The 12,818-nt window shown below is 41.0% G+C and overlaps 1 protein-coding gene across 1 annotated transcript; it reads left to right on the plus strand.

The window, feature by feature from the left end:
- The first annotated feature begins 436 nt into the window (after nt 1-436).
- Nucleotides 437-6,553, plus strand: angptl4 (angiopoietin-like 4). The gene is made up of 7 exons (XM_080859121.1): nt 437-995; nt 1,707-1,817; nt 1,927-2,014; nt 4,112-4,225; nt 4,388-4,483; nt 4,905-5,183; nt 5,304-6,553. Exons 1-7 carry the CDS (start codon nt 498-500, stop codon nt 5,486-5,488), a joined length of 1,371 nt encoding a protein of 456 aa, XP_080715247.1. The 5' UTR covers nt 437-497; the 3' UTR covers nt 5,489-6,553.
- Nucleotides 6,554-12,818: the final 6,265 nt, after the last annotated feature.

Here is a 12,818-nt window from a genome sequence, read left to right on the forward strand (position 1 = left end):
AATGCACGGATACAGGCACGCCCTATTATATGGTGTTTAAAGCAAAGTTAAAATAAACACAGGTTGGTACCTTCTCTTATACAATGTAATTAAATGTATAAAGTTTAGCTTGTACAAACCCTCAGATTTGGCATTTTTGACAGCTGGTCTTGTCATACTCAATGTGTCATACAATTGCAATAATACATACATTTGATTATCAACACTACCTTTATCATTAGGTTGATTACGTGATTAAAACTTGTCTCATTGTTGCGTCATTGTCCCGCTCAGTAGTGCTTGAAGAGAGTCAATGGCTGTAGGGGAGAGAAACCTGAGTATTTAACACACCCCTTGTTGGGTGGGGACCAATCAGATTGGCCCTGTTGCGGCTCCCAGCCCTATATATAGGGTGGGTGCCCATTCACTGTTCGAGCTGGCTTGAATCTGTTGCTCATGGTAGGCAGCCTCCTTTCTAACATCTACTACACACCAAAGACAACCGGCAAGAACAGAAGATGAAGGTCACAGTCGCCACCTTAATGCTCTTCACTGCACTCCTTGCAACTACAGGGTCAGGCTTCCCATTCGAGAGGAAGGGGTCATCTGGAAAGGAGAAGAGGGTCCAGTATGCCGCATGGGACGACGTGAATGTGCTGGCCCACGGGCTACTGCAGCTGGGCCAGGGGCTTAAAGAGCACGTGGACAAGACGAAGCTCCAGGTGAGAGACATCACTGCCAAGCTGAAGTCTTCCAACAGCACCGTGACTGACCTGGGCAAGCTGACCTTACGGCTGCAGGAGGACAATAAAGTGCTGAAAGCCAGGACCGAGGGGCTGGAGGAAAGAGAGAGCCAGGTCCTCAACGTCTCGTCTGAGCTGCGAGAGAAGGCTGAAGAGCTGCTGACGGAAAGACAGAGGGTCCACGAAAGGATGAACAAGCTGGAGGAGAAGGTGAACAGTGCGCTGCAAGGAGAGGGCAAGCAGGGCAACTTCAGTGATGCACGGACCATCCAGGTAGGTCAAGAGTCTATTTTTTCACTTAATAAATGTTTCTGGCTAAAGATGTAATGGATAGCTGTTGGTATTAATTCTGAATATCTTAAGTCATGTCCACACTGTGATTGCATCAGTAGTTATCCATCTTTTTAAAGTGCTTTTAAAGTGCCTTGTTTAAAATTAGCTTAAGTATGGGCTAGCTTTACATATTTAAAGGTCTACCGAAAGTACTGGTATCAAGTAACACTGGCCTCACAGAGAATTGCAGCATATAAAAAGCATCTCGATTTGTGTGTTGCAACATGCATTGTGCTACGGGCTGTACGTGCAAGGTTGCTGTCACTTACTGCCAGACAAAGAACGGAACGAATGTGAAACATGTGCTGAGGTGCAAGTTAGTCTATTGAACACTAACACGTTTGGCCATAGTAAGGTGCATACATTCGTATTTATTTCAGTTTAGTTTCGTCTTGTACTTTGGAATAAAGAAAGGGCGACTGACCTACTTATGTTGTTCTGGTACACTGGTTTTATATGCCCCGTTTTATGTAACAGGGCCCTGGGGTAACCTATTCATTCTTCTGTTGGAAAAAAAAGTGTCTGGAAAAAGAGGAGTGTATAGACTCCTCACTGAATATCATATTACAGAAGTACATTAGGTACATTTATGTAAGCGATAATGACCTACACAAATGTATGTTGCCTTACACGTTTCACTTTTTGTTCCAGTCGATGATGGAGGCTCAGAACCGGCGGATAGATGAACTCGTGGACAGAATAAGGCAACAGCAGGAAAAACTGGACAAGCAGAACATCCGTATTCGAACTCTTCAGAATCAGGTAGCCTACAACACGGATACAGTTAGACTTCCAAAATTCTTGTCAAATAGCCTATCACGCATGCCAAAGTGCTGTTTTTTAAAAGTTCTAAAACTTTATTTTTCTTCAGATACAGATTAATTTGCAGTCGGTTCTCAAGCGAAAAGACGAGGTCCTCCCTCAAAACGGCAGTATCGAACAACGCGATTCACCACTTGGTAAGTAGGTGTTTAAATCTGCAGCAGCATTTTTCTTTTTACATTCAAACGAATTTGGATCTAAATACGTCCTTAAACTGCTGTTTCCATCTTGTAAATGTTGCGTTGCACTGCCACATACTTAAGTGCAAGAGTAAACTTTATAGGCTATAATGCTGCAACGGTTCGGGGTGTGATGTCCAACTAGGAAAACGTTCAGACTGACTATAGTTACTTTGTAACTATAGCAAAAAAAGGTACTGTGTAATATATAGCGAGATCAAAAATATCTACAGACACATCTATGTAGACACTCAGTTTAAGCACAATCTCTACCACAGAATTGTGTTGGAATGGGTGTAAAAAAAAAAAAAAAGCAGAAATTCTCTTCCCCTAAACAGTTGGTCAGAAGTAGGTGAAAGGTAACCCCGGTCTGAACTGAGTTCTAACGAGAAAACTGAACAGTCATCAAGCTGAACAGAGTTTAGCCCCTCTTGGCAAGTTTTGACATTACGGGGTAAAAAAAAATGTTGCAAGAGAAACAGTCTCCCTGGACGCTTTCCAACTGGGTAACAGTTCATCCGTCTTGAACAGTGTTAAATCAGGGTCACAAACAGACCCAAAGAACAGAAGGATTTGTTGTAAATCTGACTGAGGATGGGGGGAGGGACCCTCTCAATCTAGAATGCTGTGTTCCACAGATTATATATTTTTTTGTTCTGGCTCAAAGCCAGTTAACCTCAGAGAGAGGCAAATGCCCTATTTCAGGAATGTGAACTTTGTACAGACATTTTTTTTTTTGCTGTTTAAGACAGCTGTAATAACCTCACAAAGAAAAGCACTGTCACATCCTTGAAGAATTCACAACCTTTACCCTAGATCTGTCAGAGGCAGACGTCCCTCCGCCCACCTCTGTCTCCGAGCCTACATCCCCCCACCCTCCTCCTTTCAGTGACTGTGAAGTGTGCTAAAGTTGAGGAGGAGGAGAGACCCTCAGGCAAGGAAACCAACCCAGATATTCTAAACAATGTATATTAGTTTAGTCTGTCAGATACAAGTCAACACTCGTAGTAAAAAGCAACTTCACTGTTCCGGCTCAAAAAGCAAATACATTTGACATTGGAAATGTTGAGTGAGTTATTTGGATGTACACTGATCACTCACAGCAGCATAAAACAAACAGGAATCAGCGAATAGCTCTCTGTAGAGTACAATACATTTTGAAAGCCAAACCAGTGCAGAGAACATTTGGTACGTGTTCTGTCTCAGCTTCTCACCGCACACTTAGATTGCCCCTCCTGTGGGTACACAGGGGCACTTGAAGAGCCTCAATACAGCCTGTTTAATTCAGCACAAGACAGCCACTTTCCCTTGAGGGGCTTGTGGTGCACTTTGGTTAGCAGTAGCATTCTGTGAATGTGCCATGGGCTACGACCCCAGCATGAGGGTCTGCATGTGGTGCACGTGAGGCAGGCTTGAGTCCTTTGTGGGGGCAGGGAGAGGGAGAGAGAGGAGGGTGTTTGCTGAGACTGGGTAATCAATAGCAGCTGAGGCCAGTCTTGGGAACTGGGAGAAAGGTTATGTTTACAGCCAGAATTGACTCCCTCTGGCAGAATGGCTTTTGTTCATCAGGAGAAAAAAAAAAAAAGTGACTCACCAAGTCAGACTTGGCTCAACAGGCCAGACAGGTTATCCGTCTGTTTATTTTCCTCCAAACACATCTTTGTTTATCTCACTCACTGCATGAGTCGTTTATGTGGTGTTAAGACAGCCAAACTGATAAGATAACCAAAATGAAAACACTATCATCTTCTTATCTGCAGCCAATAAACCCCCATAATGTAACGAAATTACTTATCAGCACTGCAGCTCATTTCCACACAGTGGTAGTGCATGCTGGCTGTGTCTAGAAACCTTAAAAAAGCCCCAAAGGCAAAACAATCATAAATGTATATGACTTTAAAAACAGGCATCAATTGAATCAATTTCAGTCAAGTAGTGCCGGTCTAAATTCACATTTAAAATGGGCATTGCTGTCTGTGCACATACACTGGTGTCTTTGGATAGTAAGACTTTTTAACATTAACAAAAATATTTTTTGTTTCTCCTGTCTTACAGATATGGCCTCTGACTGTCACGAACTTTTTCTCAGAGGGGAGACGAGCACCGGTGTTTACACAATCAAGCCTTTGCAGTCCGAACCTTTTGATGTTTTCTGTGAAATGAGAGCAGGTGCGTCCTGGAAATTACTTTACCAAACTTACCACACTGTAACCCTACTCATCGCACTGGAGATGACAATATATTAGGAGACACACCCTTTACTGAGCTTAACTATGACAGTGAACTGAAAGTAATTCTCGACTAATCCCCGGTTTGTTCTCTGTCACACAGATGGGGGATGGACAGTCATCCAGAGGCGCCAGGATGGCTCTGTAGATTTTGACCAGCTCTGGCAGGCATACCAAAGTGGCTTTGGAAACCTGAATGGTAAGTGTCAAATAGGATTTTTAAAACAAAAACAAAACAAAAAAATGGCCAGTAGTTAGATAGCTACAGTGAAACAAGTGACCCAGAAAGGTCATCCCACACTAACACCATGCCAAGTACATGTTTTGAAGGCTTTCACCAGTGAAGTTTGAATAAGAAATAGTTGTTTACACTGTTGTGTAAGCTGTGGATCTCCTACATCAGGCATTAGGAGATGAGGATCAGGCCAATCCGAGTAGAGTGGGCTTGGCAGACATTGCTGCCAAATCCCAATGCCTAATGTTATTGAAGGATTTAATCGCCTGTTCCCTGAATTCAATTAAAGGATTAACCTTATCTCGCTTAAAGCCCTAATAAATTAGCGTTTTAAAGCTTTCAGTAAGTCAACACCCCTGATATAATTTTATAATGTCTTCCTCAGGTGAATTCTGGCTTGGTCTAGAGAAGATCCATTCGTTGTCAAAAGACGGAAACTACATCCTCAATGTTCAGCTCAGCGACTGGCGCGATGAGGCTGAGAGCATCAAGTACCCCTTCCGTCTGAGCGGGGAAGAGAGCGACTACTCCCTGCACATCCTGGACAATGCCTCCAGGAACCTGCAGAGTGCCCTTGCCACTGACGGCGCCGGTTTGCCCTTCTCCACCCGAGACAAAGACAATGACCAGAAAAGCGACATCAACTGCGCCAAGCACCTCTCTGGTAAGCTTTCGATGGATGAAAACTTCCCATGTTTCATTGTTTCAGTTCACCGTTTTTTTTTTTTCAAAATGTTAGCCGTGCGCCCCAACAGAAATGTAATGATCATGTGTTTTATTCCAGGTGGCTGGTGGTTTAGCAACTGTGGTCACTCAAACCTCAATGGCCGGTACTTCCTTACCCCGCCCCCCAAGCAGAGGCACGAGAGGAAGCAAGGAGTGTTCTGGAAGACTTGGCGCGGTCGCTACTATCCCCTGAAAACCACTACAATGATGATTGCACCCTCTGAGATTCAGAACAAGTCTTAAAAGTGTGTGGTGTTGCTTGGAGCGAGACGTTGAACACAAGAGTCGTGAACTGCTGAAAAAAAAAAGTTTAAAATAAGTCAAGTTTTACAGTGGTCCAAATAGTTAAGTCAGCCAAAATGCCAAATATTGGTTCTTAACAAATAATGGTGCTTAACAAATTCAGAGATAAGTGTTGAGTGTCCACACCATTTCACAGTGAAACAGATTGACATTATCATTTGAAATGTCAGAAGCAAGAAAATGGTGGAGGAGCTAAGATAGATACAGCGTCAGATTACTATCTCTGAGGAGAGAGCCATCCAGGTTTAAGAGTTCTGGATGTCCCAGAGTTAAGCATGTATCGACATGTTTGCATATTGCAAGCATCTTTTAACAATTTCCACATGTTAAGACGGATCTGGTATGAGGGGTGCTATGAATGGCTCCCAGCACTGATTGATGGCTATCTATCCATTTACAGATAGGAGCTATATAACAAGGGCCGTTCAAGGACCCAATCTTATGGACCAATTACTAACACAATCAGTTAGAGACTGTGAGACCTCTCTTAGAGGCATTAGTTATATGATGGCATTATCAAAAGACAATGTAGAACAATACAGCAATGCAGCTAATCAACAGACAAATAAGAGAGTAAGATAGCTTTGTAGTTGTTCAATTGTGCACACATTGTTTTTTCCAGTCCTTAAATATATATATATATAGCTGTAAGTGTTGCCTACTGTCTCTTTGTATTTCAGTTACAACTCCTTCAGTAATTTCAGTGGAGTTGGTCTGCCCTTCAGTCATATTGACTGCATTTTATTCCTGAAGATTTCTCCACTGCCTGTAAATACCAAGCAGATTTTATGTCGACTGAACCTTTACAATCCTGAAATGTAAACTCATTTAGTTGCGCTACATTTGTAACATTCTCAGTTTATGTTGATGTCGGTGTTCTTATTTTTTCTATTTAAGTGCTGTAAAGAATCACTGTGTACTTTTACCTTTTTGTTAATTATTTATATTTCATACCTTATTTTCCAAAAGTATGAAAACTTTTGCTATTCTCTTTCTTTTTTACACAACGAAGACCAACTGATCTTTAAGTCATTTGTCCATTCAGTGGGCCAATAAAGATGATTTAAAACATACATTTCTGTCAGCATTTATATGTTGCATGCCAATCATATAAGAAGTGTGCAGATTTTAAACAGCTGTCGTATCAGTATGTCCTCCCAGAGTCAAAAATGAAAAATCAACCGCAGCTGGGACTTGCTTTCAGGTGATAAGTGAAATACCTGTCTTGCTTCTGCTTGCCTGACTCCAGAACCAGTGAACTCAGAGTTTGTGACCGGTTACAGACGGATCTGATCTGCATTCTACACAGTTACACTTCATGATGTTTTGACCTCTGTACAAAACACGAGCATTTAACTTTTATTGAACAATTTGTTTACAGTATAACAATTACTGTCATACATTATTTTGTATATCTACTGTAGATAGGAATTCATTTCCCTATGATACAGAATTAGCTTTTACCTTCAACGAAGGGAACCTGAGCTCAGAAGCCTTTGTGGTGACCTTCGGTGTCCGTGAGGCTTTGGAGTACCATATGGCTTCAGGGTACGTGCCATTCCCTCTCCTTGGCATTAGCGGCTTATGGAACTTACACAGAGTCCATACGAGACTGAGAGGTTCAGCAGCTTTCCACCATCGCCCTCAGTGTCTCACACCTTGAGGAAATCTCTTTATAGGCCAAGCACTAATGTGTTTTTAATAACCTCAAGTGGACTTAAGTGGACATGGAGTAAAATGTGATTGAGCTTTGAACTGGGGGACTTCACCAGCTTACTCCTGAACTACACAATTCCACATATTTCTCAGATATCACGTAATTTAATAGATTAGGGTGGAGATACAGCCATTTGATTTTCTGTGCTGTTATTCACATCAGGCTTTTTAAATCATGAATGACATAAGAAAAGTAAAAACAGTGAAAATAACAATGAAATGTAGCATTAATCATCCTGCTGCAATTAAATCCTGCTCACAGCCCAGGTTGTTTTTAAATTCAAGGACATACGGCAATTAAAAGGGTTATCTCAGTCAAGCACAAACATTTTGTTTTGCAACTACAGCAACCATTGCCTGAAGGAAATGTAAAAGTACTATATCAAGCCAGAGTCAGTCACTGTCTAATGTGCTTCACAGCTGCTCATCGATGGCAGGATGACATTTCTCATGGAGCAAGTTACATTGATGGTAAAAGACACGCAATCCTTAAAAAAAAATCCACTTTCCATGAGAAAATATCACTCAGATTTTCAGATAGATTTCTACCTTACAAACCACACGTCTTAGGGATTACACATTTTTTATAATTTGGTTATATATGTCTGGATGCTAACTGTGTACACCTAAATATAAATCATAACACAATAATAACAATTTAATACTATAAAACAAGTTTTGAAATAAATCTGTCAACAATGAGAGCAAATGTTTGCATGCTAAAAATATCCGTCTGTTAAGAACATCAAATTGCATGTTATTATATAAAGCAATAGGTAACTGCCCTCATAAAACAATCTCTCTGACGGTTGCTGTATTATCAGTCACCTGCTCCAACAAGAGTAAAAGGGCAAGTCTGGGCAGGAAGGGGAACATGGGGGCCCAAGAGTGTCGGCTGAATAGTGCTGCCGGGGAGTGAGTAACTCTCGGACAGAGGTGAATAAGATTAGTGGGGTCTAAGTCAGGACAGTAGGCCAGCAGACAGGATGGGCTTCGGTGTGAAAGGTGATGACACACTGTCAAAGCACAGAACTGAGTAAGTTATGAGGTCTGCTCCCTGCTGGAAATGGCTTGGCCAAATTTTGAGTGGATATAATCTCTAGGTTCATCCCCAACTTGAAGACTACTATGAAAGCGCTCATTCGTGTTTGTATAAATATAATCTGTTTAAAACCACACTGTATGCTGCTCATAATGAGCTGTGATGCTTTGGTATTAGGACTGCACTAAAGGAAACAGAACTTTCAAGGAGAATGTGCACAACATGTTTCGCAATGGGGGATTCATCTTTGGGCAACAGTGACCTCGTGAGACAAGAGTTGGATACTACCACCATCAATTCAAAATGGAGGTCATTATTTTATGGGTGATTCCTGTAGCACCCTCTCTTCCAGCAGCACATATTCTGAAAATTTGCTTTGAAGGTTTAGGCCTTATTGGATTAGTACAGCACCTTAACCTGGATCTGTGATGAAATATAAATATAACAGTCATATGTTTTTTTTTTATAAAAAAGCTTACTGCATATTACCACAGCCAAAAATGTGTGAGTAAAATGTAAGAGATGATCATAAAGGCTTGAATAATACTTGGATGCAAGACCATAGAGTGAGAGAAGGAACGGCATATAGGTAGTTTACCATCAAGGGTAAAAACGCTGTCTCTGTTAAAATGCAGCAGAAATGCATCGCATGCTATTATAACTTATTTTATACTCCTTGCAAACCAGTAATTATTTATTGATAAAGGTACAAGTGGAGTAATCTTCACTATCTGAAATTTGCATATAAAACACTTTGAAATAAAAATGAACACTATTTAGTCACATTATTGTATGTTTATTGTAATTAAAATCAGAATAATGATTTGACATTCAGACACAGCCCACTAACTCTGAAGTTAACGTTTTCATTGATAATTCAAGCTGGAGGTAAAATCCTAGTAGGAAAATACAAGGATATTCAGAAAACATTTTATTGAAGATACATAGTGTTGAGCGATGGCAAATAATATATCTGCTGTGGTCTACTGCCAAAACACAGGTATAGGGGAATAAACTATTTACACATTGGCTCCTATTTGCGATACCAGATCCTCATCTTCTTCTCCCGCTTTATTTTCCTCTGCAACTGCAAGCAGCCATACAGAAGAGCCTCTGCAGAAGGTGGGCAGCCTGAAATAAAGACCATGGTTAAACCTCAAGTCAACACACCACAAGGATGAAGCAATATGCAAGCATCTTATGCAAAGTGAACACTGTTGTTATGAGTTACCTGGAACATATATATCTACTGGAACAATGCGATCACATCCTCTCACCACAGAATAGGAGTAATGGTAATAGCCACCTCCATTTGCACAGCTGCAAGAAAGAAAACCTCATTTAATAATGTAACTGCAACAAGAGAAACTGTGTAACAGACCCAACCTCTGCGAAGATTCTATTGTGATTGTTGTGTTGGTTCCTATTGTTATTAATTGATTTGCCGTATTGTACTATTATTATTTAAATGAGTTCCTTGCTCGCGCAAGATCAATGACCTATATATATAGATAGAATGTTTCTTTTAACGGTAGAAGGAAACTAAATGATACATTGTTTAGCACCTCCGATGAAGGCACAAGTTTTTACGGTGTTTAATGTCTGTTTGTACCAATGAATTTATGGATTACCAATAAACGGAATATCATCAGTTCATGACTGGACCATACATCGGGGGGAAGCTACATTATCATCAGTTCATGACTGGACCATACATCGGGGGGAAGCTACATTATCATCAGTTCATGACTGGACCATACATCGGGGGGAAGCTACATTATCATCAGTTCATGACTGGACCATACATCGGGGGAGAAGCTACATTATCATCAGTTCATGACTGGACCATACATCGGGGGGAAGCTACAAACTGTGTTTTAGGGCCCTACTCCTTGAACATTTCTAAACATTGCCAGATAATATGGCAAATACCTTGATAGCAGGACTGAATTCTCTGAGATGATGTTGGTTTGGAAGGTTATATATTGAGAATTGAAACTATGATCAGTAACTGTAATACTGTTTGAAGCTGATGGCCAAGTTCTTGTTTACTGGAGCTGAATCAAACCAGAATAATCCTGCATCGTGTGAGGATTAACATAATGGGATTACCTAATTAATGTATGAAAGCTAGACAGTTAGGTTGTTCAGCATTGACACTGTTGGTGTATGTACTTTGTATAAGAATACACAGAACACGTCCAGTTAAAAGTAAAGTCCGTAATACAATTGTTTTTTTTTTAATTTAGCAAAATGCTCCTCATGGTCCTGTAGACATCAATTCTATGTGTGATATCGGTGTGAGATCAGATATCTCTACATCCTGTCAATCTACTGCAAAGACTGGTCTTGATTTTAGTTTTTTTTTTCAAAGGTCTTCTCTGCCCTTAAATAATCATTACTCCTCTACCGAAATAGCACTACCTCCCCATGTGAAATTCCATTGCTGGTGGCAATTTCTAATTAAGCTATGATCTCTTAGGCGGGAATAACCGAAATACTCAATATATGATTTGGCCTAAAGTAGTTTTTGTTCAAGAGGTTGCCGCTATCAACCAGCGGCCTCCAGCTGTGCACCCCGTTGTGCAAGCGACTCACAGGACCTGGGGTCTATTGAGAGGTCAGCCTATCATTTGATCCCAGGGTTCCGTGGGGGTCGTGCACAGTGGAAATGCACTGGCCATTTGGCTACCCCAAACCGGTTTCAAGGCTCCCCCTCATAAATATCCCACCCACCTCTGGCCAGTTGTGGGCCAAGAGAAGCTGGAGAGGACCGTCCAGAAGTACATCGGACAATATCCCCATCAGAGACATTCACTGGCCGTGCGTCATTGAGATAGTGAGTGTTCAGTTGCTGTGTGTTATTTAGCGATTTAGTATGATTCATATCAGTGTAGATAATATCCAGCTGGGCACCCCGTTGTGCGAGCGACTCACAGGACCTGGGGTTGATAGAGAGGTCAGCCTATCATTTGATCCAAGGGTTCCGTGGGGCTCGTGCACAGTGGGAATGCACTGACCATTTGGCTACCCCAAGCCGGTTTCAAGGCCCCCCCCCAAGGCTCCCTAAATATCCCACCCACCTCTGGCCAGTTGTGGGCCAAGAGAAGCTGGAGAGGAGCGTCCAGATCGGACAATATCACCATCATAGACATTCACTTGCCGTGCGTCATTGAGATAGTGAGTGTTCAGTTGTTATGTGTAATTTAGCGATTAAGTATGTTTCATATCAGTGTTGATAATATCTGTTAGTCTTTTAGTGTAGTAAGCATTCACTGTCTTGTTGTATTTCACTCTTGCTACTGCTACTTTAACGAGATACCGTTGGTTACGGAGATACTGGAATGTCTACCGTTACGCGTCACGGTATTAAAGGGACAGATCCGTATTTATATTAAGCCGTCATAATCATCATGTGTATATAACGTTTCATCTTTATTGTGTATAATTGTTAATATTTGTATATATTTGTTTTTCATGTCATTCCATAGAAACCACGGATTCATGGTTGAATATAAGTCCTTTACACGGATAATTATATTCACGGTTCATCATCATCATAAATGAATATTCATCATTCATTTCATGTCGCGAGTGTGTGTGTGTGTGTGTGTGGAAAATAAATACAGTTCTTTCAAAATCATTGGATCTTTGACATCCTTCATGTTCTAACCGGACAAACCTGTGCCGATTGTCACCTAGTCTATCAACCAGCATACAGAGCCTTTAGGGATCGGTCATTCAGCTATCCCCTATATTATAGTTTTACTCCTAGGAAGCAAACATACAAATTTGGATCTGTACCGTAAGTCCAAGTGTGTGCCAAATGAAAAAACTGTAAATGAATAAAAAGCTTAAATGTGTTTTTCTTTCTCTTGACCCAGGGTCCGCACAGACACAAACATTTTCATGGACCTGAACATTCCGTGGAGGCAGCTTCTATACTCTGGGCTTACAGTGTGGGAAACCTCCTCCCCAATGGCAACAGTTGCTACTTTTTCAGCAACACATGGTAGGCGACAGCTATAATCTGCATGAGACCAGCATGTTCATAGGTGAACTGCCAAGAAGGACATTGTGTAACACCAATTATCTGTCATTCAGTCTGCGTAAATCTGATTAATTTGGACTTAAAATGCACTGCAAGGCCAAGCTAAGCAAAACTGTGATGCTGTACCTAAAAAAAGCCCTCTCTAAAGTATAAATGAATGTATGCTTTGCTTCCGCCAGAATTTAAAAACATGAATATACAACATTCTGGTTACCACAGTAAAAAAGGTTATAGGGAAATGTCTTCAAAAATGACTTATTGCGATACAACAACATTCAAATAAAGACTAACAAGAATTACATCATACCTTCCCATTGAGATCACATATCGGGGCTCTGGCATCTGGTCGTATACCTATTTTCAGAGTAAAAATGTTCACAATAATTATGTTCAACAATGATGAGTGTACAGTAGCTATCAGCAACAAAACGTTTACACTGCTACAAGTAATGTTGTCAGGT

This window comes from Sprattus sprattus, assembly GCF_963457725.1.
Source record: "Sprattus sprattus genome assembly, chromosome: 20".
Taxonomy (NCBI): Eukaryota; Metazoa; Chordata; class Actinopteri; order Clupeiformes; family Clupeidae; genus Sprattus; species Sprattus sprattus.

Bases quoted from the DNA above. Each gene is read 5' to 3' on its own strand.
- angptl4 (XM_080859121.1), top strand. From the start codon at position 498: ATGAAGGTCACAGTCGCCACCTTAATGCTCTTCACTGCACTCCTTGCA. The intron at 4,484-4,904 runs GTAAGTGTCAAA...TGTCTTCCTCAG, and splicing joins TGGCTTTGGAAACCTGAATG to GTGAATTCTGGCTTGGTCTA. The intron at 5,184-5,303 runs GTAAGCTTTCGA...GTTTTATTCCAG, and splicing joins CTGCGCCAAGCACCTCTCTG to GTGGCTGGTGGTTTAGCAAC.